Source organism: Carettochelys insculpta, chromosome 1 (assembly GCF_033958435.1).
Source record: "Carettochelys insculpta isolate YL-2023 chromosome 1, ASM3395843v1, whole genome shotgun sequence".
NCBI classification, from domain to species: Eukaryota; Metazoa; Chordata; order Testudines; family Carettochelyidae; genus Carettochelys; species Carettochelys insculpta.
The window spans coordinates 205,267,505-205,295,100 of record NC_134137.1 but is presented as its reverse complement, the minus strand read 5'-3'; the positions used below and the strand labels follow the sequence as shown (position 1 = coordinate 205,295,100).

The 27,596-nt window shown below is 42.7% G+C and overlaps 1 protein-coding gene across 5 annotated transcripts in view; it reads right to left on the bottom strand.

Moving 5' to 3' along the window:
• The window catches only part of DCAF6 (DDB1 and CUL4 associated factor 6), a 159,582-nt gene that overhangs the window by 45,390 nt on the left and 86,596 nt on the right, over nucleotides 1–27,596 (bottom strand). For 3 of the 5 annotated variants that reach the window (XM_074998250.1, XM_074998279.1, XM_074998260.1), the window contains exons 12-15: nucleotides 18,398–18,457; nucleotides 11,596–11,707; nucleotides 1,498–1,613; nucleotides 48–131 (exon numbers count right to left, since the gene is read on the bottom strand). In XM_074998250.1, coding sequence (XP_074854351.1) covers nucleotides 48–131; nucleotides 1,498–1,613; nucleotides 11,596–11,707; nucleotides 18,398–18,457 — 372 coding nt within the window. The remainder of the gene's footprint in view (nucleotides 1–47; nucleotides 132–1,497; nucleotides 1,614–11,595; nucleotides 11,708–18,397; nucleotides 18,458–27,596) is intronic. The other 2 variants (XM_074998270.1, XM_074998288.1) reach the window with 1 other exon arrangement.

Sequence of the window (27,596 nt, the reverse complement as noted above, 5' to 3'; positions counted from 1 at the left end):
GTCACCTCCCCATTTCAGACAAACATATAAAGAAACAGCAGACATACCTGTTTCTGTTCTCTCTATGGCTTCACCTGTAGTTTTCACCTCTTCAGCACTTGTGACTTCTTTGTGCAATTCTTTTAGGACTCCTCAAATTAAACAGCAGAATCAAATAATCATTTCAGTAGCATGAGTATACACTAACAATTCATGTTGAATAGTAATAGAGAGTAAGCCGTGCTAGTCTATACACTATCAAAACAAAAAGCAGTCAAGTAGCACTTTAAAGACTAGCAAAATAGTTTATTAGGTGAGCTTTCGTGAGAACACAGAGAACCAAAAACAGTAAGCAAGGAGGACAAATCAGAAAAAGATAATCAAGGTGAGCAAATCAGAGAGTGGAGGGGTGCGGGGGAGGTCAAGAATTAGATTGAGCCAAGTATGCAGACGAGCCCCCATAGTGACTCAGAAAGTTCCCATCATGATTTAAACCATGTGTTAACGTGCCGAATTTTTGGTTCTCTGTGTCTTAAATATTGAGTCTGTTCTGGTCTGGCTATGGTCTGAAGAAGTGGGTCTGTCCCACAAAAGCTCACCTAATAAACTATTTTGCTAGTTTTTAAAGTGTTACTTGACTGCTTTTTGTTCTAACAATTCACGTACAACATTAGAAATGTTACACTGGATCAGGCCACTGGTTCATGTAGTCTGGTAGCTACTTCAGGTATCCATATCTAATGCTTCAGAGGAAGGCAAAAAAAGCCCATAAATTCACCTACCACCTGTTGAGTTTGATATAACAGAAAATAAATGTCGTGTGGGGGATTCTTTCTTGGTTCTTGCTACAGTTCTCACTGATTCAGCCATTTGATCCAACTGTCTTCTGCAGCAATGAATCCAACAGGTCAACTATATTCAGCACAATAAATGTTTCCCTGACTTACATTGTATGCCCTCTTTACAAGCTGCCAACTTCAACCATCTATTTACTAACTGGATTCAAATAAGTGAAAATAAGATTTTTAAACATAAATGCTCATGTTGTTCAAAAGGTAATAGCCCTGAAGACTGAAGTCCCCTAATTATCCAGAGTACAGATACACCATAACTATGGTGGTAATAAGCCTTCTTTACCCCACAAATGTGCCTTAATTTTGGTCGGCAAGAAACAACTCCTCATAGTGACAGAGTAAAAACTATTCATTGCATTCCCATAACACAAATAAGCAAAGGACAAGACATTCAGGACTAAAAAAAAAAAAGCACTATTTTCTCTTATACATAGCTATGTGGCTCTTCAGTTGACAACTGGAATTATTTTTGTAACGTAAATAATTTGTTGCCTCCCTGAGATCTGTTTTTCATTTTGCTTTCTTGGAAATAAATGACAAAAATAGTGTTCTGTTAAGGTTACATACTGCCCTCATTTCTGTATGTCTGTGACTCCTACTGAGTTCAAGTATAGCCATGAGTAGAACTGGGACCTTATTGTACAGGAGTAACTAAGTATCATACTTGTTTCTTCATTTTCTGGTGTTGGCTGATCTGAGATTTGTGTTCTTAGATCTTCTTCCTGGCCTTCAGATTTGCAGAGACTTCCACTCCCTCTAGAACTTGAAGTTGTGCTGCTCCTAACAAAAGAACATGTGTAAAATAGTTCAGTAACAAGGCAAACACCAGAAAATTCCATTTTAAATCAAAAGGCCAATCACGTTTAGAACATCACTACAAGAAATTACAACACAAGTAATTTAAGTAAAGCCAGATGTTTGGAACCAAATTTTCAGATGTGGCTTCTGAACTGTGGCTGTCATTTTATGAAGGCAGAATCCTCAAAGGCTTGATTAAGCAAAACATATGCCTGCATCTAATCTTATTTTTTGTTTTTTGTGTCCATTGCCATGCATAACCTTTTAATAAACATTTTCCATCACTGACACATTATGTAATAAACTACAACAAAGTTATTACAGCAGTAAGACCCCAAATCTGTACTATGAGATTTTTGAGAACCAGAGCTAAAAAATTTCCAAGCAGCTATGTATGTTAACTTCATAAGAATTTACCGGTTTGCAAAATCATGCACCATGGATTTGATGAAATAAGCAGAGCATATCAAGACAGGAACTAAAGCCTTAACATGCAGCTGTGATAAGAAAAGGAAGAAATATGAACTAAGATGTGTAAATGAATAATCTGTTAAGTTACCACATATTGTCTATGTTACCTTAAACCACTCTTATGTTGTAATAACCCATATATGTTTTAACCTAGACTGTAAACTTTCCAGAGCAAGGACCAGGCTTCTGCTGTGTTCTGTAAAATATACAATATAGTGGTCACCTTTAAAATATCAGAATTTTACATAAGTTATTACTAAATGGTATTTGAGATCTGTTTTCCTTCTATTGTTAGACTAGATGGGACACTAGTAAACAAATATTTCGCTTTTAAAAATGGCTCCTTGTCAATTAACATACAGAACTGCCTCAATGTGTCCCCCAGTATGAAAGTCTTGAAAGACTTAAAATCATTTTACCCTTATGAAACAAAGTTCTTCTACTTCAGTTTCACTTTTAACTTATTGTTGTCCTCTTCTTCCTCTCAGCCTATAACATGCACAACCATAAAGCAATGAAAACCTTTCTGAGCACCCTCTCTATGAAAGTTCTGCCTCCTCTGTTTTCAATTTTGCCTCTTCTTTGTTGCTGGATTGAAAATGAACTCATTCTTGTGGGCAACAAAGGAAACAAAGATGAACAGAATTATTATAAGTGTAGTTTCCAGGCCCATAAGATGAGGCACTGAGTCTCTTACACCATTTGCTGTGATTTGAACCAATTCTGGGCAAGTGCAAATCCCTGCTAGCCCTGAAAACATTCTCTTGACTGGAGAACTTTGGAGATCAGTTCAGGTTTCAATAGAAATGACCCACAGCTATCACAAAGATGCTTGGATTCTGCTCATCTAATCTGGATGGTAATTATGGAACTCTTGTTGATTTACCCATTCCCTTCAAATTCGAATATACAGCCTCTGGGAACATGAATTATGTGTCCCAAGAAAGGCCTATAAGTGCCAGCACTTTGACACTTACCATCCTGAACAACTTACATGTGGTTGTTTCAGAAGGCTAGCTTTGGAAAACACATTTGAACTGCTTCAGCCTCTTTTCTACTGGTCTCCCACTGAACTGATGGGGAAAAGACGTGGAGTTCCAAATAATCTTGTTTTTTTGGTGCCTCCATTTTCTGCTCTTTACTGTCCTCTATAGTAGGTATTGGCAGAGTAAGGCACAACTATACAGCAGTTACACCGTGGAGAGGCCTCTCTCACTGAAAGTAGTTAGCACACAACCATGGCTCAAACTAAAACTACTTTTGTGGTAGGAATTGCAGCCCACCAATAGAGGACTCAAGACAAAACAGGTGACTCTCCAAGAAACTGATGAGAACAAATAAATTTTAGGTTCACTGCTGAAAGAGTTAAGAAAACAAACAAGAAACAAGATGGGAAAAAAAGAAAAGTTCCATCAGAGATTGGGACATTTTTGCTACTTCTCCCAGCAGACTCTCAGAGAAAAGTCTCAAAAAAGATATATTGGCATTAGAAAAGGTTCAGAAAAGGGCGACTAAGATGATTAGGGGCTTGGAAAGGGTCCCATATGGGGAGAGGCTAGAGAGACTGGGACTTTTCAGTTTGGAAAAGAGGCGATTGAGGGGCGATATGATAGAGGTATATAAAATCATGAATGGTGTGGAGAAAGTGAATATAGAAAAATTATTTACCTTTTCCCATAATACAAGAACTAGGGGACACCAAATGAAATTGATGGGTAGTAGGTTCAAAACTAATAAAAGGAAATTTTTCTTCACACAGCGCACAGTCAACCTGTGGAACTCCTTGCCCGAGGAGGCTGTGAAGGCCAGGACTCTATTAGGGTTTAAAAAAGAGCTTGATAAATTTTTGCAGGTTAGGTCCATAAATGGCTATTAGCCAGGGATAAAGTATGGTGCCCTAGCCTTCATAACAAGGGCAGGAGATGGATGGCAGGAGATAAATCACTTGATCATTGTCTTCTGTTCTCCTTCTCTGGGGCACCTGGCATTGGCCACCGTCGGCAGATGGGATGCTGGGCTCGATGGACCTTTGGTCTGACCCAGTATGGCCATTCTTATGTTCTTATGTTCTAAATTTTCTAACAACCTCTCCCTATTGACATGTCTTGGATACACATTCCGTGACTTTCAGCTGTGCTTCTGGGGCTATGTGAGGTAGGAAAATAATTTGCCTGATAAACCAAGAGTTTTACTCCTGTATAACCACAACAGCTACGTGAACACAAGATTGAGTCCATTCTGCTTCATTCATCAATAAATGTAAGCTAACTCAAACTGCTATGGGTGACAACACGGGAAGAAAAGAACGTAGATTTTCATATGAAAAACTGATTTTGTCATGTTGATTTTAAAGAAAAAAATAACCTATAAACTGAACACAATTGATATGGAACCACTGAGAAAAAAAACCCAAAAATTCCTTCATGTAATTTTCAGAATCACTTTTTTGCCTAAATGACCTTTGAAGCTGGATTTTGTACCTTTTCCAGTTTAAAAATCAAGTTTTAATGTTATTTATTGGTGTAGCACAAAGAGCATTAGTAGCAGAGTACTTTGTATAATAATTTTAGCACATTCACTACAACCTGTCAATAAAATTAACTAAATATATTAATGTTCACTTCTCACATAATTTGCCTGTCTTATATCATTCAACGGTAACCACTGCAAAAATTGTAAGTGTACAATTATTTAAAATCAGCAAAAAACAGTCTTGCGTCTTGCAACAATCTGAAGCATGCCATATTTGGATTCTGACAGTCCACAGGAGTAATTTAAGACCTTTATTATAACCATCACTAGAGTGTCTAAGACCCAGATCTTTGTGGGTGGCGCCAGGAAAGTCAAAACAGGACTTCAAGTAGATATAAAGGGTCAGTGCCTAAGGCCTAGGTTTGTAAAGGTTATTTAGGCACTGCTGCACTTAATACTACAGGTTTAATCTCTCCAATTCAGCACTATGTGGCAACATGCATGGTCCAGCACGATTTTAGTTAGCTGGATGTCCATTCATCATGGGTGTGGCCAAGTTTCCTGCATTTCCATAAAGTTTATTTACAGCCACCAGTCCTGGCTCTCAGTGTTCAGTACTGTTATTCAAGCTCTAATTTACCCCTACATATCTTCTAAGAGCTCAATGAGCAGTGGAAGTGTTGGAAATGCTGCTAGACAATATAGCTAGACAATATTCCAATGATTTGGAAAATTCTGTTTGGCACCAGTCAGGACCCAAGTGTGCCAGATTAGAGAGGTTCAATCTGTAGGACACCTAACTAATTTAGCACCCTAAATCTCATTTTGAAAGAGGAATTTAGGCACTCAGGACCCAAATTCCTGTTGAAAATGCTTCAGGAACCTATTTCAAACATATTTTACTTTTGGAACTGTAGTGTTTACTCATCGTTTTTTTCTTCCATTTTAAATGTCACAGAGCACGGATCCATTGTTCATGGACTTATTACTCTATATATTAAACAATAATTTTAGAAAATTAAGCTTGCCTCCTTGTAGCAGGGAAAGAAGAGAATGAACTAGCATCATTCTTGCTCTCAGGAGACATTTAGCTACTGCACTAATAGACATCAGTATAAAACAGAGTAGACCCAGATCAGTTAGGTAAGATTATGCTGTAGTTATGGTAAGGATCAGTTTTCATTTCAAATGAATAATCATACAAATTACACCTCTGAAAAATAAGATATATGACAGACATGTCACCCAAGAAGCAAGAGACATACTAGCTGTGGTTTTATTTTGGTTGGTAGGGGTGGTTAATGTGAGGTTTTCAGTCTAAGGAAACATCCATCAACATATAAAGTATGTTGCAGATTTTTAAAAAAGACAGATGACAAATCAAAACTACTCCTGGGTTATATACAAGTAACTAGAAGTCTCCCACTGTATAACCTCCATTATCATCATTTGCAGGGGGCAGCCCCTGCCTACAGACCCCCGTCATTGACCAGGGTCCCACCATGGAAGCCGCTGTACAAACACATAACAGAAGGACAGTCCCTGTCCAAAAAGTATACAATGCCAAGTGGAATTTCAAAGAGCTAAATGCTATATTTCCATAAGAACCACCTTGCTGGATTAAGTTTCATATTTACTTCACTTTTAAACATGCACCATCAAATTGCCAACCATCAACTAGCATTGCACCTCACCATATAAGCCCTCCATTTTTCCTGCACAATGTTAATAGGTATAATACATAAGTAGAAGTGAATTCATGGAAAATAGTGATTGAAACTGTTCACTGACCAATCAAGTTTTCTTCAACTTATCACAGTTTTCCACTCTTACCAGACTGGTCATGTCTACCTTACAAACTTTGATCAATACAAGTTATGCTGGCATAAAGCTACCACAGTTACTATGTCATGCATGTGCATACTTGGCTCCCTGTGTTGGTGCTATGGAACACTTGTGTTGGTGCACAGAGCAGTGCACCATGGATAGGTACCCAAGTGTGTGCAACCTGCAATTATCCACCACTCTGCTTTTTGGGAAGTCTTACCAATATGCACAGTGGGGCAGAACTGAGTCAATCTCAAGTGTCTAGGAAGAACAGGTCAGCTTCCCAGCATGAAACTGCCTTTGTCTCATAATGTCACTATATCAATTTTCCTGCCTTTTTAAAAAAAATCCCATGAGCCTACATGGTACTACTTGCGGTCCGCCACCTCTGAGAGAAACAGACTCTGCACAGCTCTGTACCAACATAATAACCACTGAAAGTACAGAAAGCTCTATCCTCTGGTATTTGTGGAGCCATAAGAAAAACTGAAGCAGCACAAACGTGACTAGCTCCTGGAGAATAGGTTTTGCAGGACATAGCAAGAACCAATTCCAGGCTGTTGTGGCATCACTAGAGCAACTGCAGATGGAGAGCCAAGAAACAAGCACTGATTGGTGACAGCACATCATAAAGCAAGCTCATGATGATGAACGGTGGCTGCAGAACAAAGTGCTGAAGACTACATGCCTGGATCTCTGTTCTAAGCTTGCCCTAGACCTCTAGCACACGGACTCCAAAATGGAAGTGCAGACAGTGGAGAAATGAGTTACAAATGCACTGTGGAAGTCTGAAGTACCAGACTGCCATCGGTAAGTGGAAAGTAATTTTGGAGTAGAAAAAGCCACTCTGGAGGCAACTGTCCTGCAAATGTGCAGGGCCATTAATCATCTTATGCTACACAATATGATGATGCTAAGCAATGTGCAGAATATAGTAGATTTCCAGCAGAAAGGTTCCCAAACTGCAACGGAGCAACAAACATCCATATCCTTATTGTGGCAACAGACCACTTATCCATAGAATACATCAACAGACAGGGTTACTGTTCTATAGTTATGCAAGCACTGGTAGGTCACTAGACACGCTTCACTGATACCAATGGTAGCTCGTCAGGGGTGGTATATGGTGCTTGCATCTTTAAGGACACAGGATTGTTCAGAAAGCTAAAAGCATTAATTGTCTTTCCTGATTCATGCATTGTTACTGACAATGTTGAAATGCCAGTAGCAATCCTGCGGGACCCCTTGCTCTCCTGCCTCATGTAACCAGGCCTCTGTCACCTCAACAGCATCACAGAAAGATTCAATTACTGCCTCAGCAGTTGCAGAACAACAGCCGAATGAGCTTTTGGTAGCGACAGTGGCATTGTTTACTCACAAGACCGGATCAGAGCGAAAAAAGAACGCCCAATGCTTATAGTTGCCTCTTGTGTCCTTCATAGTACCTTTGAAACAAAGGTGGAAAAGTTGCCACCAAGCTGGAGAGAGGAAGTGCAGAGACTGTCTACTGAGTTTGAATCACTGGACTCAAAAGCTATTAGAAAAGCTCAGTGTATAGCTATATGGCTTAGGGAGGCTCTGAAAGACACTTTAACAGTAAGCCATTGCAATGGATTGTGGCATACTTTACTGCTCTCTGCAATACTGGAGCCTGCTAGGAATTGTATTGGCATGTGGTGTTTTTCTATAACCACAAATGTCAATGCACCTCTTAATTTTGCACAGCTTGTTGTACATCTATGATTATTACAGTCACCAATCCTATGAGTTGTGTAGCACTATACAGCAGCACATAAGTGGGTTCTATCACAACTATTAGGCATTCTGCAACACATATTGTAAACTAATAAAGATGAATGATTTTCCAAATAATACAATTTTATTTAGTAACAAAAACAATGCAAAAATCTGTGAAATTTAAAACAAATACATAAAAGCAATATATTAATGAAACAGAACTTAACAAGTAGAATGAACATTTAAGTCCATTTTACCTAGCTATACAGCACAGTGGCTTTCATAAGTCAGCATACATGAAGTTTTCTGTGTCCTTAATATTGCTTAGCATGAAGTGGTAGGGAGTAAGGATGCAGGCCCTGACACCAGGTGGAATACTGGCAGGAGGTGTAAGGAGCTGCTGAAATGGACTACTTTGTGGACTGCAAAGCAAGGCAAGCCTGTAGTTGTTGGACCTGCAGGCAGTGGTGTTGGAACAATTTTTACAGCATATGTGCTGAAAGTCATTGAATAAAGCAGTAAACCCTTCATATGAGAGAAACCACTTCAAGCCAGAGGGCGTTGCCACATTCCCCACAATCACTAGTTCCAGCACCCCAGCCAGCAAGTCCACAAGAGTTTGCAGAATCTGCATTTGCTGATGAGAAGCCCCGTTATGTCCTGATGTATCTCCCTCTCTTGTGTCCTACTGGGACTCTCTTGTCTCTACTCTTCCCTTGTCCAGGCTGCCTGTTGTATTCAGCCTAAAGGCCTTTGCTCAAAACCTGATGCATCACTGGTTACAGGAAGTCACTGAACACCTAATTCCAAGTCCTCTTCTTTCACCTTATCTAGCTCAGGCATTCCACGGATCTGCATGGTGAATCCCTTAATGCTACAACAGCAGTACCTGTGGATAAAACACACAGTGGTGCTCGTATCAGTACAGTCACAAGAGTAAACAAAAATTCAGATTCAAAGCGCCCTTCTGTGCCTCCCCTGAAGTTTTACACTTGACATGCTCATTGACATTTTTGCTTTGGAGTAACTTGTGCCCAGTGCCATTCTTATTACCATCTGTCATGAGCATGGGTGACAGAAATGAGGAGAGAACTGCTCGGCTGCATGACACTATGAGTATAAATCAATGGCAATGGATATCAGCAACATTTTCCCCAGTGGGTGGTTATTTTATCACATATCTTATTCCTGAAGGTAAAGACATGGAAAGCACACCTGCTGCTGGTGACTCAAAACCACCTGGGCGCATGTATTGTTAGCCAACGCACTGTAATGGTGCCTATTGAAGGCATTACTGACTGGTGTCCTACCCTAGAGGAAGAAATAAGGCAGCCATCCCTACAAACTTCAGGAAAGGATTTAGAGTACCCCCAGAAAGGTCTCACTGAGCTCCTACAGGAGGATTCAAGAGTACTAGTAAATTAATGAAAAGTCAATAGCTGTGTCTGGTTAAGTTGGGGGTACCATCACTGTAACTCAAAATAAATTTACGCACTTACCTCAAGATCCTTCCCTTGCATCAGGCTCACCCATGCTTGATGATCAGGACTAACTGGGCTGTAGTAGAGTATCAAACAGGTCCTGGCTCATGGCATAGCTAGACTCCCCAGTCACCCATCCCTCATCCTCCTCCTGCTCCTCCTTGCTGTTCGTTACCAGGGGTCTCTGACTTGGACTGCTTGGAGGTACCCACTCTGCTATGCATGGTAGATTTGGGTGTCTCTACCAAGCTCAGCATCAAATTGACTGTTGGCCTTCCGATATGAAACCTGCAGTTCCTTTGCTTTCACATAACATTGTTGCTGATCCCTTTCATACTCCTGCATCCTCCATGCAATCTACTGGTAGATGTCAATGTTTCTCCAGCCAGTTCAAAGGTGAGTTTGCATAGTCTTCTTCCCCCAGGCCAAGGCAATCCAATATCTCCTGTCTACTCCGGACAGGAGCTCTCCTGGACTGTGTCAACAGTATGGTTGGCTGCCCACAACAACAGAGCTGTACAGTCAGGAAAAGGCATTTCAGAAAACTGCAGGGCTTTAAATGAGACTGGAGCCTTCTGGTGTTCCATGACCCAGAGCAGTGAAGTTCACAATTGTGGCACAGCTCTCAGTGTTGGTCATTGTGGGACAGCTGCTGGAGGACTGCTAAGGTTGACGTAAGTAACACAGCATCTACACTCCTGCTGCACTAAGCTCAGTACATCAACCAGGGCTCAACACTACTCAGTGAGGTGGTGTTACTGTGCTGTGGTACCGGGTCACCTCAGTGGGAGACAATTTTTAAGTGTAGACACATGCACCATTAGCTCAATGCAAGATGGCTTACATTGACATAACTTTGCAGTGTAGACCAGGCTTGAGAAGCAGTGTCCCCTTCAAGCACAGTAGATAAAGAATGAATATCTAAAGAATATCAACATAAAGAAAACATCTAAACAACTATTGCTTGCCCAAACTTCAAAATCAGACAGATATGCACTTTAGAGGGGTCCATGAACTCCAAATCGCAGTTAAGATTAGCCAAGCAAGATCATTAAATTAAAAAGACAAGTAAAGTTTAAAAGGCTGCTGAAGAGAAAATACATTTTCTCATACACCCTTTTGAAGACCCATGTGCAATGGAGAGGATTCTTTCTGGACACATGGAGCCAAGAGGTGGTTCATCTTTCTTGATTACCCCCATTTCATGCTACCATTTACTTGCCCTTTAATTTAGTCGAGGTTCAAACATTTTTAAGCCATGTTTGGATTTCTCTGTATTAACAAAGGAATGCAGACCAAGAAGCAGTTCTCACTCCAGAAGTTTCATACAGTTTTTTTAAAATTCAAGTACACTCGTGTGGTGCATTTCAACAGTACTTTGTACATTTTTTTCCTGAAGTGTTTTAAGATTTGTGTCTAAATTACTGAAGACGTATACAGTGAACTATTATTATTACTACTTTGCACTTTTTTAATTGAAAAATTCACAATACTTGTATGCATTTGTTGCCTGCTCTGAAACTGTTTTGAGCTAGAAGAATTAAAATCTATGGAGTTCTAATATGGATGTCCTGTTAGAAAGTGAAGTTTGCTTAACTGTGTTTCTAGAAACAATTCTCAAAAACTAAAACAGCTAATAATGAAAGCTCCTTTTCCCTCTTTACATAATGTTTGCTGTAAAGCTTGAGGTCAGAAAGAAGAATTTTACCCACTTTTAAGATAATTTTGCCTGTGATGACTGAAGAAAAGAAAATAATTATTTTACATAATAATAATAAAATAATATAATTAGGAAATAATTTATTCCTAATGAGATGCCCAATACACCGCTTTCAAATACTATTACAAAACTATGAAATATCACGAAATACATATAATATGGCATGCACAATCGAAAGAATACATTTTTAGGTAAAAATGCTAATAAAATTGTACTTATTAATAGCTAACCACAAACAAAATAAACAAACTCTTACCACTCATCTGTGAAGTCCAATTTTATTGTGCTTGTAGTTGTTCCTTCTGTACTGTAGTGCAAACTTAAAACTGGTTCACTTGCTCCTGCCCGCGGACTCTGCTTTTCATTGTCTGTAAACGGGGGTTGATAATATTTAAACTTGTCAGTAATTTATATAAAACTTAAACAACAGAAGAACTTTTGAAAGTAAATGAAAATACCCAAATCATTCTAATGCAATCTGTTTTAAAGCAAGATGTGGACAAAACAAACAGTTAAATGTTAAGGAGTGATCACACTGAATTTGTACTTTATAAAGCTTAGGGACTAGACTAAAGATGTAACAAAGTGTATTTACAACAACTAAGAGGGCATGCGTGGCCCTTAGATTCGTGCATAAGACTCCTTCTAACTTAAATAGGAGCCATACGTTGAATCGCAGACATGAAGGGCTGGACCTTAAGAAATCATGAAATCCAGACCCCTGTGTTGAAACCCTAAATCATCCTTTACAGTTGTTTGTCCACCAGTTACTAAAAATGTTGAAGGATGGGGATTCCACTATCTCCCTTACAAGCTTATTCCAGAGCTCCAGGATGGCAAAAAGTTGGAGAGTTTTCCCTAATATTTAACCTCTATCTTAATTTTTACAACTTAAGCCCCTTACTTCTTTCTCTAACCTCAGTGGACATGGAGACAGATTGATTGGCATCTGCATTACAAAGCCCTTAATATGTGAAGACATAAGTTCCTGCCCCTTCTTTTCTCAAGGCTAAACATACCCAGGGTTGTGTTTTTTTTTTTTAAATTCCACCTACCCTCTTACATCAGGTTTTCTAAAGCTTTTACCATTTTTGTTGATCTCCTCTGTTCTCTGCATATCCACATTTTTCTTAAAGTGTGACCCTGAGAACTAGACACAGTACTTCAACTTAGGCCTCATCAGTACCAAGAAGAGCAGTATAATTAGCACCCATGTTTTACACATGAAGCTCATGTTAGAACACTCAGAATCACATCTGGCTTTTTTGCAACTGCATCGCATTGATTCATTCAATCTGTCATCCATAATAGCCTCTCAGAACCTTTTCAGCAGTACTACCACCTAGCCAGTTATTCTCCTGTTTGTAATTGTGCATTTGATCCATTCTTCATAAGTAAACTACTTTACATTTGGGTTTACTAATATAATTTTATTGGATTTCAGATCAATGCTCCTATTTTTCAAGAGAAATTTTAATTTTATTCCTGTTCTCCAAAGTGCTTGTAAGTGATCCGTTATCAAATTGTTAATGAAAATGAATAGTATTGGAATGAAACTGAGGTACTGAGCAAGGTATGTCCTCCCAGTCTGACAGTGAAATGCTGGTAAGTACTATCTTTCAACCACCTGTGCACCCACTGCATAGTAATTCCATCTACATCACATTTCTCTAGTTTACACATCAAAACAGCATGGAGGATTGCATCCAAACCATTATTAAAATATATCACTTTTACTGCTTCCCTTCATCCATTAGATGAGTAACCCTGTTGAAGAAAATTAGGCTGGTTTGACATGGTGTGTTGACAAATCCACACTCGCTTTTCCTTCTAACCTTATCCTCTAAGAGTTTATAAAATGATTTTTTAATAATTTGCTCCAGTAGCTTTCCAAGTATTAAAATTAGGCTGATTGATCTACAATTCCCCAGGTCTTCTTTGTTCCCCCTTTTAAAGATAAATACAAAATTTTGCCCTTCTCCAGTTCATGAGTTCCCATAGATAACTGCTAATAGTATCAAAATTGCTTCTGCTACATCCTCAAAGTGTTGAAGGAATTTAGTGAGGCTCTGTGGATTTGGGCACATCTAACTTATGTAAATATTCTTTAACCTGTTCTGTTACCATTTTAGCTTGTGGGAGGCTGACTGGACAGAGAGCTTTTAAACTGTGTGAGCAGGGCCTTGACTGGTTTCAGGTGTCTCCATTCACCTAAGAGCCTCAACTGACTCTTTGCAAGTTAATTGGAGTCAGGTGTGTACATTAGCCTTACAATCTTAAGTGATCCTTGGCAGGTTAAGTGGCACCAAGGGGTCTTGCTTAGCGTGGATTTGTTTGGCTATCCAGGAAACAGGAACTTGCTCATCCTGAGGCTGATGTATTTCCCTCCCACCATTCTCTTGTACACTTTTATTCTGACTGTCACAATATTCAAAGTCTTTCTCACACATAACCAAATCATGGGGGAAGGAACCAATGAATCAATGATAAAGTTGGAAACAGAACTCATAGGTCCTGATTGCCAGTTTCTACTTCACAGTCTTCTGGACAGCAGTATTATTCAGGTTTTGTTTGGTTTATGGAGTATAGGAACTTGATCATGACTCCAAAAGATTTACCAGTGACATAACATTTAACATGCTGCATGGAAAATTGTTGAGTTGTCATTTACAATTTTAAATAAGAAGTTAAAGTAATGTATCTCCTGTTGCTCTTCCAATCTGGATATCTGTTTTAAATTTCCAGTTCAAAGCTGCAATGGACAAAATAATAATGCAAATTTAACAGCAAGTTTTAAAACTGCAATATTACTCACTGTACAATGACAATATCTCTTTCACAACCATTCTAAAACCAGGACTACAGAATAATTCTGCACCTATATAATTTACTATGGGTTTGTCTACACTTGCATTCTTCTTTTGAAAGAGGGAACTCGAAAATGCAAATGAGGTGCATATTTGCATATTACTTCAAAAGAGCTTCTTTCGAAAGAAGAAAACCAGTGTAGACGCTGCTCTTTTGAAAGTAAACCCCAACTTCGAAAGAATCCTTCTTCCCTTTATTTAGTGGGAAGAAGGATTCTTTCGAAGATGGGGTTTACTTTCGAAAGAGCAGTGTCTACGCTGGTTTTCTTCTGTCAGAAGAAGCTCTTTTGAAAGAATATGCAAATTAGATGCCAAATATGCACTTCATTTGCATTTTCAATTTCCCTCATTTGCATAACTCTTTTGAAAGAGGAATGCAAGTGTAGACGTACCCTATAAGTATACAGTCAAACATAAACACCTTCCCAAGTAAAGACTGCTTACAGAAACAATCAGTTTCATAATTCTGCCATTGAATACATACATAAAACTTCCTTTAGAGTTGACAGAAGCCATAAACTAATAACTCTGCAAGCATAATTTGGTCCTGAACACTTATGTGTGTGTACGCTGTTTACAGAGAAACGACTCAGGTTACCAGAGCTATGGTCATTTGGTTTGAAGAATTTTAAAAATGTTAAACAGGTGCTTTATACACATTCTGAATACAAATAGTTTTTTTTGTAAAATTCACAATCTTCTGTGAACATGTACTATCGTGAACAGCACATTGTGACAATTACACATGAGCTTCACCATGGTAACCTATGCACAATGGTTATTCACAGTGCAGCTTGCAGCTGCCTTATTTGGTCAATGTGGGGTAAAGAGAAGATTGTTAAATGCAGGGGAGTTCACTGCTGAAATCAATCTATCCAAAGAAGATCTGAGTATAGAACAACATTGCGGTTGTGTCCATTTACAATTTTTATTGGAAAATGTACATAGGTTCTATCCTTGAATTCACATCTAGCTGTTAGCTTGGTATCACAAAATTAGAGGATCCTTATGGTACAAGCAGATACCACTGAGTGAGTGCAAACAGACTATGAAGCACCTACTTGTGAGATGCAGACAGAAAAGGAGCTTGTGAAATCCTTCCCCATTTCCCACCACAACCAGACAGACAAGAGAGATTTTCTCACTTCAGCAATGGGACAGGAATGGAAAGAAAAGATGCTGTCCTGAATGGTGTTTGAGACAGACACAAAAAAGCTACAGTGCAACATCCTTTGGGATGTCTGTCTTAAGGTGAATTTACACTTACTGGAAAATCGACCTCTCTGGGCTCAGCTGTCAACCTCTGTACTAGCGTGGAATAAGAGACATTGGCGCAAGCTTAAACAGGTGTGGAAAACACTAGCTAAGGAAGTCTGTTCTGATACGGCAATTCTAGCTATACTAATGGCGTAGCTAGAATTGCATATCTGAAACTGACTTTTTACCCTAGTATACATCTAACCTCAATGCAAAAATAATCAGTATCACTGAGTCATGAAGCCACCACCATATATATTATTGCATACCACTGGGTGAAATTCTATGCATTCCTTTTGGCTCCTTAAGGCTTTAAGCATCACAAACCAGTATTGCAAGGTAGGTACCTCTGATTTCATGTATTGTTGTAGTATTACTTCACGACTAAGTACATATGGACACTCCTTAAAATAAAAGAGAGCAATGAGAACAGCTGGTGGAATTTAAAATAATTAATTTGGTAAATGTTCAGAAGGAAAAAGTGTTAAAAGACGTAGCTGCAAAAATATCATAGTATCTGAGTTATGAACACTGGACTTATGCACCGTCAGTCAACCACACACCTTTTGGAACCAGAAATACACAATCAGGCAGTAGCACAGACAAGAAAAGCAAACAGTACAGAGCTAAGCAAAAAACCCACTAAGAATCCTTAGAATTAGTTCTATTGACTTTTGGGAGAACACATGTAACCATTCCATAATGCAAGGGAAACCCAGGGTTGTGAGTTCAGTCCTTGAGGGGGGCTGGTACTGTTAGGAATGGTGATGGGTCTTGCTGTGAGTGCAGGGGACTGGACTCAATGATCTCTTGAGGTCCCTTCCAGCCCTATGAGATGTGTATAAATACAGTTCCTTTGACCCATAATAACGTTTAATAGACTACACTGAAATTTTCAGAAGGAACACCGTCTTCCCAATTCCCAGAAAATGGGTCAAGCACAAATACTTGCCCTGACTTGAAAGGACCTGAAAAGCTTAGTGCTCGAAACTGACTGGGAATTGGGTAAGATTATGGCCCTGCCCCCTTCCACTCCGACCTGCTGAAGTGGCCAGCAGCAGTGGTCTGCAGTGGCACAAGGGCTGAACGTGCACCCCTCTCCAAAAAAAGGACGTAACAGAGGGCCTCCCCAGGCCCATATTCCCCAAAGAATTTTGCAACAATGTCTGTGGCTATTCCTTCACCCTCCATACGTCCCAAAGTAAGCAATGGTTGAAAGAAACAATATCACCCTTAAACAATGACCATCCATGCCTGAATTGCAGTCAGTGCTAAGATGAAACACTAAATGAAGAGAGTCATGTTCCATTTGAAACCATGTGATTAACACAGGTAGGCAGACGTTAACTACCCCACACAGTAATGTGGCTAGAATAGTGGAATTATGAATGCATGAGAAATGACCCAAGATCTTTAGAGACTAAAAGTTGACATAAAAGATAGCAATACTAAAAGCGCAGCCTGGCCTATCATCAAGCTAATAAAATCAGAGGGGAAAGTACCACATACTGAAGCACCAACAGCTTCCTGCATCAGCAATCCATTCTTTGGCTCAATCCAATACTGCTTAATTTAGAGATCTGAATTCTATGGATGCAGAATATAGTCATCTTTTTATTCTGTTCACCATCTGATAGTTTGTCAGAGCATTTATCTCCTATTTCCTCATCCACATTCCTAATCTGCCACAGTTCTAGTGACAGTCATGCTCTCTTCTTATGGTCTCTGCAGATCTTAGTAGGAAAGTCATTGTCTTTAATAAGCATTCATAAAGTAGCTTTACCACAAAGTTCTCAATAAAACAGATATATTTATTTCTACTGCACATAAAAATAACTGATTCCGTAAGAGAATCTCCACACTTCAGGACAACAGCAAAACTACTATGGGAGAATGCAACTATTAGAGAGTAAGTTCTATTCCATTTTATGTTATTACCTATTCTATTATACAAGACAGCTCTAAGGGCAAGCAAACCATCTTGGAAAGATAACAAGGAAAATTCCTACCCTTGCCTGATTTTTGAGACAAAAGTGTCTTGACGTTTTACTTCTGTTGTCAACTCAATGCTTCTGGGTTCCCACTGAGAATGCGACAAGTCTCTATCTGAGCTTTTTAGTCACTTTTTGAAGACTTACAGGCTGATATGAGCAACCAAATCTTCAGGGCTCACCCTTCCAGGTGGGAGGATCCCAGAACTCAGGCTCCCACCTAAGCCAAGAAGTCTACACTATAATGAAACAGCTCTGCAGCTCAATAGAGTGGGCAAAGACCAGTCATGGGTTTTTCGTCTGTGTAGCCATACCCATCAGAGACATGAGATCACTGATTTCAGATGTAAGGTGATTTTAAGATACAGCAAAAATGGCACATAGAAGCTGCAACTATCAACCAACAGGCTGAGGTAATAAGTAGTTGCTCCAGTACAGCCCACTTCCTAGCCCCAAACTGAAGAGATTTTAATTCCTCAGCATCTGCACATGTCCCTTCCATAAGTCAGGCTACTTTGGCTTTATCTGATTAAAGGGAAGTTTCACTCAAAAGGAAACATCCCTTCAGGGGTCAAGATGAGTCTACCACCTGTAAACACCACTTTAAAAACTGATTTGCAATTTTAGTTTGGATTTAAAAACTTTTTAAAAACTTTTTTTTTCTGAATTCACTTTCAGTGTGTCAGAGTGGAGTATAACTTTTATGATAAACATATTAAATTTGTAGTAAGGGCAAATTTATTAATACTAAATTTGCATTAATTTTGCAGAGGATATAACTGTAACTGAATGTAACTGGATTTCCAATGCAGGTCTACTTAAGGAATTCTAGTTTATGAAGATGAACATAATGTTTATCATCATGAACTGAAATTAAAAAATAAGTCTTATGTACATTGCAGTGAACTATGGCTGGGGATAGCTTATTTCCTATCACACGCACCCTGCTGCTCATCAAGTGACATGGATCCAAGCTGTTTGTTAACCACAGAGGAAGGAGAATCTGAAACAAAAATGAGAGTGCAACTTAAAATATAAGCAGCAAAAACTGCACGATCATGTTAGTTTAAAATAAAGATAGCAATGTAAGAAAGCATTTGGGCTTGTTTTTAAGTGGCTAGTAATTCATAATGCATTTTCTATCTGTGCCACAGGAGCCAAGCCACATGCTCGAGATGAGAACACATTAATTTAGGTGAGCATTTAGTATTTTCCCTAAAATTACACTAACAAACAAGCTGTGTCTTTTCCTTCCAATTTCAGGCATGTTAACCTATACCATAATTGTACCAAAACCTTACTGTTGCAAGGATTTTAATACATTTATCACCTCTTCCAAAGAAATGCTAGTTGGGATCAGATAACTGAACTTATATCAAGGAGGACTATACTATATACCTACGATGTCTATTGTGCTAGGAATACCACCTGAAGAGTCATGACTCCTAAATTCCATGCTTCCACCACCAAACTCAACTGCTTCTTAAATTAAAGGAGGAAAGTATGCCCCCGTCAGTCTTATAAATTTGATCCAAATCTTCACAGAAGTCTAAATAATATTTTGCACTTCAACAGGAGAACATACAATATTAGACCAGTGTCTTCAAATAATAAAATATATAAAAAATATAAAATATAAATATAAAATATAATAAAAAATTCTCAAGAATTTTTAAAGCACCTATCAAGCACCATAAAATTTAAGAGCTGAGAAGGGTTTCCAAATAGAAATATTAATTCTCAAAAAAATGTGATCTTTAAAACACTAAAAGCACAAAAACCATTTCCAGTTCATATACTGGATAATTTAATAGCTCTGTAGACTCTTGACTGCTATAATTTGAATTGAGTATGAAGAATTCATGAAGACTTAAATTCTCTGTTATCAAACAGTACCACGGTAAGATGACTTATATGATGCTTCAATTGATAATGAAATAGGGTCACAAAGTATTCTTCTATTAGACATTATCAGTTAACCGTTACCACCTTCAATGCATTTCATTGCACACACAGACTACAGATGCAAAAATTAACCATCTTCTCTAAAAGTTATTTCCCTTGTAATTTCTAAATAGAAGATAGATCTTATGTCTGTGACATCCTTAAAACAGTTGATGCACATAAATTAGTTAAATATTTGCAATATAGCGATAATGTACAATATAGTGATACTATTCCCTTTGTTAGTCTTTTGTTGTAATCCTCTACCTTAAAATGATTTGTGGTATGCTTATAGGGATTTACTAATATGCCATTTAAATCCATTTGATGGACAGGAGGAAATGTAATGGTCGAACCTCAGTTCAGTGGCTCACCACTACAGATCTAGGCCAGAGTCAATAAAATGGTCTGGTGGCTTTGTGCTGCAGCCATAAACCCTGCAAAGAGATGGAATCCTCAGATGACACTCCCCTCCAAGGTCTTGGTATAGTTGGACATAACCTTACCGTCCCCTTCACTAGGTTGGTACCCAGCTGCCTTGTGAGCTATGGATTGTTTCACAAAGCACACTGGTGCAGAATATTCCCTGGGTCAAAGGAGAATAAAAGTTGCTCAGAAGACATTTTCTCTGCTTGCGTCCCAGTCCTACACCAAACACTATTTAATCAGATCAGAGACTCTGCACCCTAGACTCAAATGATCTCATTTGAAAATGACTCACTAACTTTGCATTCTACCTTCCAGTATATGCAATGCATTTTGCCACTGTTGCAAAAGCACCTCTAATTTAGCACAGATGCATTTACAGAGTGATAAACTGTGGTTTTAAATCAAAGTCCAAGGGTTGAAAGGGATGTGGAGAGCCTCCACCTCAATAGAATTTTTGAGCATACTATGCCCAACTCTGGCTCCAGCTGCCACACTGAAGTCCTACTGATCCAGGTACATGCTCTGAAAGGTAAAGCCCAGCCTCCTTCCAGCAGGACAGGTCAGCTCTGCTCATTGGTGCAGGGGATGGACTTCAAGACCACAGTCCCTTCAATAAGCCTCAACTGGAAGAAGCATTATGTACTCTGGAGCTATATGTATCTCCATTTGTGGATGACTGAAGACTTTTCTCCCTAAGTATCATCTGAGCTGATGTAGATAAACCCATCCATGCTGACTTCTCTTTGTTGGGACATGGCAGTACCACTGGTGCATTGAGCTCTCAGTGCTTTTCTCTGATCAAAATCAAGAGATAGTCTGCCTTTGTCTCTCTGTGTTTCTCACTCTGGTATTAATGCTGATCCCTGCTCCTGGTGGTAAAATCAAAGCGCTTTTGATCTTTGAAGCTGGTAAACTGATACCATGATCGTAAAGAGCTGCTGAGCCTTTCAGAGCAAGGCACAAAGGCTCAACCAACTTGGATGGTGCTTGGAAAGAGTTCCTCCTTTTAGAGGAAGATTTGCAGGGATGGAGATCTCAAAGTTTCCTTCCCTCAAGAAGAGGATGAGGAGGCCTTGGCTCTTAGGCTGAGTCTACACTGAGAGATAAATTCAAATGTATTTATATTGATTTTCTAATTCTGGAAAGAAAGGTCACTCACCGTAGTAATGGTGGTTCTTCGAGATGTGTCCCCGTGGGTGCTCCACATTAGGTGTCGGGCTCACCCGGCGCCGCAGATAGGATCTTCCAAGCAGTTTCTCCTGGACCGCGCATGCGCCGGTCCGCGCCGCTCCCTGGCGCGCTCCTGGCCACATGCACGATCCGGTCCCCGCCAGTTCCTTGACCAACCGCCTCGGATGCTCCTACAAAACACTAAACAGAGATCCGAAGCGGGGAGGATGGGCGGGTAATGGAGCACCCACAGGGACACATCTCGAAGAACCACCGTTACTACGGTGAGTAACCTTTCTTTCTTCTTCGAGTATCCCTGTGGGTGCTCCACGTTAGGTGACTACCCAGCAGTAACCCAAGATAGGAGGTGGGTAATCGGATTACGTGCAGCTCGTCCCCGAGAGGACTGCTGTCGAGAGACGGGTATCCTCTTGGAATACCCCGAGAAGGGCGTAATGTTTGGCGAAAGTGTCATAGGATGACCAGGTCGCCGCTCTGCAAATGTCTTTTAGCGCAACGCCCTTGAAAAAGGCTGTTGATGCCGCCACCGCCCTAGTGGAATGAGCCCTGGGAGTGGCCAGTAAAGGAGTCTTTTTGAGTTCGTAGCACATTTTTATGCAGGATACGATGTGCTTCGAGATTCTCTGCGAAGAGAGACCTTCTCCTTTCGATTTGGGAGTGAGAGAGACTAGGAGTCTATCAGTTTTCCGGAAGGACTTGGTCCTGTCTATATAGAAGGCTAGCGCCCTCCTCACGTCCAGGAAGTGTAGGCGCGCCTCTTTGTTAGAGTTATGAGGCTTTGGATAAAACGAGGGTAAAACAATAGGTTCGTTAATGTGAAACTCAGAAGAAACTTTGGGAACAAAGGCTGGATGCAGCCGTATGGTTACCGCCTCCTTGGAAAAAACAGTGCAGGGTGGCGTTGCCATAACTGCCGCAAGCTCGCTCACCCTGCGAGCTCACGTGATTGCGAGAAGAAAGGTCGCCTTTATCGTAAGGAGGCGGAGGGAAACCGTGGCCAAGGGCTCGAATGGTGGTCGCGTTAGCACATTAAGCACCAGGTTCAAGTTCCACGAAGGTGGAAGTGGTTTCCGAGGGGCGTATAGGTTTACCAACCCTGTGAGGAACCTGGTAACCATGGGATGGGCGAACACCGTGTGCCCTTCCTCTTCGTGTCTGAACGCTGAAATGGCAGCAAGATGGACCTTTAACGAGGACAGTAAGAGTCCTCCTCTCCTGAGGTCCAGTAAATACTCTAATATCACAGGTATAGGCACCGAAAGGGGGGCTAGCTGTTTGGTAGAACACCATGCCGTGAAGCGAGTCCATTTCTGCTTGTAGGTCTTCCTGGTGGAAGTCCTCCTGCTACTTTCTAGGACTTGCTGCACTTCCTCCGTACATGTGCTCTCTAGGGAGCTGAGCCATGGATTAATCACGCTTGTAGTCGCAGGCCTTGGGGGTGCGGATGTACTATGGACCCCTGGGCTTGCGTGAGCAGATCCGGCGCCACCGGAAGGGGCATCGGTGGACGGTCCGACATGCGCAGGAGTAGGGGGAACCATTGCTGTCGATCCCACGTTGGGACTATCAGGATCATTCGGGCTCCTTCCCTCCTGGCTTTCTGCAAGACTTTGTGGATCAGCACTGTAGGAGGAAAAGCGTAAAGCAGGGGGCCCCTCCACGAGATCGCGAATGCGTCCCCCAGGGACCCCCGTCCCAGTCCTGCCCTGGAGCAGGATCGTGGGCACTTCTTGTTGTGTTGAGTGGCAAAACAGGTCTATCTGGGGAAAACCCCATGCATGAAAAATCGGTCGTAGCAGATCGGGACGGATCTGCCACTCGTGCGTGAGTGCAAAACGCCTGCTCAGCTGGTCTGCCTTCACATTGTGAGCGCCTGGTAAGTACGAGGCTTTCAAGGTTATATTGTTGGCGATGCACCAGTTCCATAACCGGACTGCTTCCGCACATAAGGCACGGGACCGAGCTCCTCCTTGCCGATTTATATAAAACATGGTGGAGGTATTGTCTGTACTGATCCCGACAACTTTGCCTTGTATATGGTCTCGAAAGTGTCTGCAGGTGTTGAACACTGCTCTGAGCTCCAGTATATTTATGTGGAGTGACTGCTCCGTGGAGGACCACAGCCCTTGAGTCACCTCTTCGCCCATGTGTGCTCCCCACCCTATGAGGGAGGCATCTGTAGTAAGAAAAACCGATATTTGTGGTTGGTGGAAGGATACCCCTGTTAGCAAGTTCTTGGGGTTTACCCACCATTGCAGGGATTTGTGCACCTCTGCTGTGGGCGACACCACCCTGTGAACGGAGTGTGCTGCCAGTTTGTATACGCTCGCCAGCCAGTGCTGCATGCTGCGCATGTGTAACCTGGCGTTCTGTACTACGAACGTCGCCGCTGTCATGTGGCCCAGCAGCTGTAAGCACGTCAGGACCGGCACCGTGGTGATGACCTGCACAAGGGAGCCGATGGCCCGAAAGCGAGTCTCTGGTAGATACACCCTCGCTGTAATAGAATTTATGCGTGCCCCTATGAACTCTATGTCCCGTGTGGGGTCTATCTTTGATTTTGCCAGATTGATAACCAGGCCGAGCGAAGAGAACGTGCCTGCTGTGACGCGTATCATGCGTAGTACCTCCTCCTTCGAGGCCCCTTTGAGTAGGCAGTCATCCAGATACGGGAATATAAATACCCCCTGTCTGTGCAGGTAGGCTGACACCACTGCCAAGGTCTTGGTGAAGACTCTGGGGGCCGAGGAAAGGCCAAACGGTAGGACCTTGTACTGAAAATGTTCTTTGCCTACCATGAACCGGAGGAATCGCCGGTGAGACGGATGGATAGTTATGTGAAAATACGCATCTTGTAAGTCGAGGGCTGCGAACCAATCTCCATCGTCCAGTGCCGTAAGGATGGAGGCGATTGTGATCATCCGAAAGCGTTGCTTGCACAGGTACCGGTTGAGGCCTCGAAGATCTAAGATGGGCCTCCAGCCTCCTGTCTTTTTCTCCGTGAGGAAGTACCTCGAGTAGAACCCTTTTCCTTGCAGTTGCTCCAGCACTCTTTCCACTGCCCCTATGAGCATGAGATGGTCTACCTCCTGCTTGAGCCTCGCTACATGGGAGGCCTCCTGGAGGTGGGGCCTGGGTGGAGGTCGTGGCGGTGGGAGTGACTGGAAGGGGATGGCGTACCCCGTGGCTATCATCTCCAGCACCCATTTGTCTGTGGTGATCCTTTGCCACTGGTCGTAAAATGGTCAGAGGCGATGGTGGAATAGCCACTTCGGATGACTTTGTGCGATGGTAGTGATGGCGCAGCCCTGGATCTGTGTGTCAAACTTGTGGCCTTTGGCCCTGCCCCGAGGACGCACGGCTCTGTTGGGAACGTCGCCTGGGAGTTCTGTACTGCTGGTGCTGTTGATGTCGCCCTTGCTCGTAACCCCTGTGGTACTGGGGACGCTGTTGCTGGTACTGGTACCGTCTTTGTTGAGGGTAGTACTTTTTCTTTCTGTATGGAGGGGTGTAAATCCCCAGGGTCCTAAGTGTGGCTCTTGAATCTTTACTGGAATGAAGGACCGAGTCAGTTGATTCAGCAAACAGCTTCTGCGAGTCGAAGGGAAGATCGACTATGTTTGCCTGCAGATCCCTCGGTATACCCGAAGTCTGGAGCCAGGACTCCCTTCGCATCACTACTGCCGTAGCTGTGGAGCGTGCTGCTGTGTCTGCAACATCCAGGGCGATCTGAACTCCCGTCCTCGAGGCCGCGTAGCCTTCTTGCACGATGGCCTTGAGCACCGGTTTTTTGTCCTCTGGAAGCGAGTCCATGAGGGAGGTTAACCTAGTGTAGTTGTCGAAATTATGGTTCGCTAAATGCACTGTGTAATTTACCATTCGCAACAGTAGAGTGGACGAGGAGTAGACCTTTCTGCCGAACAGCTCTAGCTTCTTGTCATCTTTGTCTGTTCCCCCTGTCTTGAATTGAGATGTCTTTGATCTTTGTTGCGACGACTCCACCACCAAGGAATTTGGCTGTGGGTGGCTGAACAGGAACTCCATGCCCTTTGCCAGCACGAAGTATTTCTTATCTGCTCTCTTGTGGACAGGCGCAATAGTCGCAGGGGTCTGCCATATCGTAGTGGCGGACTCCAAGATTGCTTCATCAAGCGGTATTGCTATTTTGGAGGAGGCCGGAGGTCTCAGATTTTTGAGGAGCTTATGGTGTTTCTCTTGCACCTCTGCTGTCTGGATGCCTTGCGTGAAGGCCACCCTCTTAAACAGCTCTTGAAACTGTTTGAGATCGTCCGGAGGATGGACGTCCCCTGGGGCTGTAGCCTCGTCCGGGGGGGAGAGCGAGGAACCACTAGGGTATGCCTCTCTGGACCCTTCCGGTTCCTGTTGGTGATGGTACATCCTCTCGCTGGAAGCTTGCAAGGGAAAATCTCGGGGTTCCATAACCAGTTCCCCCTGAGATACTTGAGTCTCTGTCCCCGTTCGCGATTGCCCTCGGGGATACGGGACCGTCTGTGGGGATCTTTCCCTGGTAGATTGCCGGTGATGTCTATGCCCCGCGTGATAGGGGCGACCATGGCAGCATGGGCACTGTTCTTGGGAAGGTGACCTAGACCACTCCCTTGGTGCATATCCTCTGCGTCCGGGGGAGCGAGATCGTCAAGAGATCTGGGACACTGGAGAGAGCGATTTGTGATTGTACTCCAGCGGCTCAAACCCCAGGAAGGGTGAAGGTGGTCCCAGCCAGGGCGAGGCTGGTTGTAAAAATGGAGACGGGGGCTCTGGGTAGGCTAGGGGGGACCCCTGCCTTCTGGTTGGAGTCTGCAGCATAAGCGGAGGGCTGAGAGAAAGCAACTCTGCAGCCCTGTCTGGAGAGGGGCTGCGGTGCCTTGTTTTGTGTGCAGCCTTCCCCCTCACTTGAGGGGGTAGCTCCACCCCCTGACGTGTAGGGGATCTCGGCCCCGTCCGCGCCGTGCTCGGCACGCTCATGGGCGGTGCCGCACGGGCCATGTCCTCCGGTGCCTGCAGGCTGCGTGCCTGCACGCTCTGCACCGCCGGTTCCCCGGGGGTCGGTGCCGCTGCTTGCGGTGCCGCCGGTACCGGCGCTTGTTTAGCCGCCGCCCTGCCTGCAGTGCGGGGCGGCTGTTTGATTATCGGAGGCTGAGCCGCCTCCACGTGGCTCTCCGTGCCGTCACCGATCAGCTGTTGCTGCAGCTGGGGGCTGTGCGCTCCTCCTGTCCCGCTTGCTGTTTCTCCCAGCAGGGATCGGGCTGGGGAGGCTTTCCTCCGTTTTTGCGCTGATGGGGTGAGGGAGGCGGCTTTCCTTTTATGGGCCCCGGAGGGTCCCTCCTGCTGCAGCCGCTCCAGCACATCTGGCTGGAGGGCCTTGTCGAAGAGCAGCATTTTAAGCCGCATCTCCCTGTCCTTCCTTGCTCTGGCTGTTAATTTTGCACAGAAGGAGCATTTCTGCGTGACATGGGACTCCCCCAGGCACCTTATGCAGAGACTGTGCCCATCAGATGCTGGCATTGCCTCTCGGCAGGACTCACATTTCTTGAATCCTGAAGAGGACATTGTTGGTGAGTTTTTCAGTTGTTAATGGGTACTCAGCACCTTCTCTGTGCTGTTTTTCCCCCTCTCCAATAGCCTGCCGTGGCAGGAGGGCTAATGGCCCTAGGCTCCTGGCCTCCAGTGCTCCGCTTGTCACTAGGACTGGACTGAATGCCGTCCCGCTTGTTGTTTTTTTTTTGTTTTGTTTTTTTGAAAATAACAACTGGCTAACTTAACAGTAGCCTAAGAACTTGAAAACTTTAAAGAAAAAACAGTTAAAACCATTGAATACGCTAACTTGGCCATAGCCTAGTCGGATTCCGTCTGCAGCCGACGGCGGTTAAGAGGAACTGGCGGGGACCGGATCGCGCATGTGGCCAGGAGCGCGCAAGGGAGCGGCGCGCACCGGCGCATGCGCCGTCCAGCAGAAACTGCTTGGAAGATCCGATCTGCGGCCCTGGGCGAGCCCGACACCTAATGTGGAGCACCCACGGGGACACTCGAAGAAGAATTTATGTTTGACATTGACTATCCTCACTTCCCACATGCTCCTCACAAAGTCATTACTGCCATACATAAAAATTGGCTAACATTGACTGTTGCAGTACTGCACTGAGGGAAGCTGTCTCACAGTTCTGTCATCCCTGTAGCATTCTGGGTATGCTCGCTGGTCTTAAGGTCATCTTCCCACATCACATTTTCCTCATTCCCCTCCTGATCCCTGGAAATAATGCAGAGACCTTCAAAGTTAGAAGAAAGAGGATAGAAAAGTGCAGGAGAAAAGGATTTTTGGTTTCTCCCCACATTACACTGCCAACACGGGCGAAGTGACTGCGTTCTCAACTGGCCAGCCATTTGTCCCACTTCCCATCATTGCATGCATGTGATCCCTGAAAATAATGCAGGGCCCTTTAGTTTTTTTGAAGTGAGAAGAAAAAGGATAGGAAAGTGTAGGACAAAAGAATTTTTGGTTTCCCCCTTCACTATATTGGTGTTGGGGAGAGTCTTTGGCTTTTCGGTGCATTAGAAGG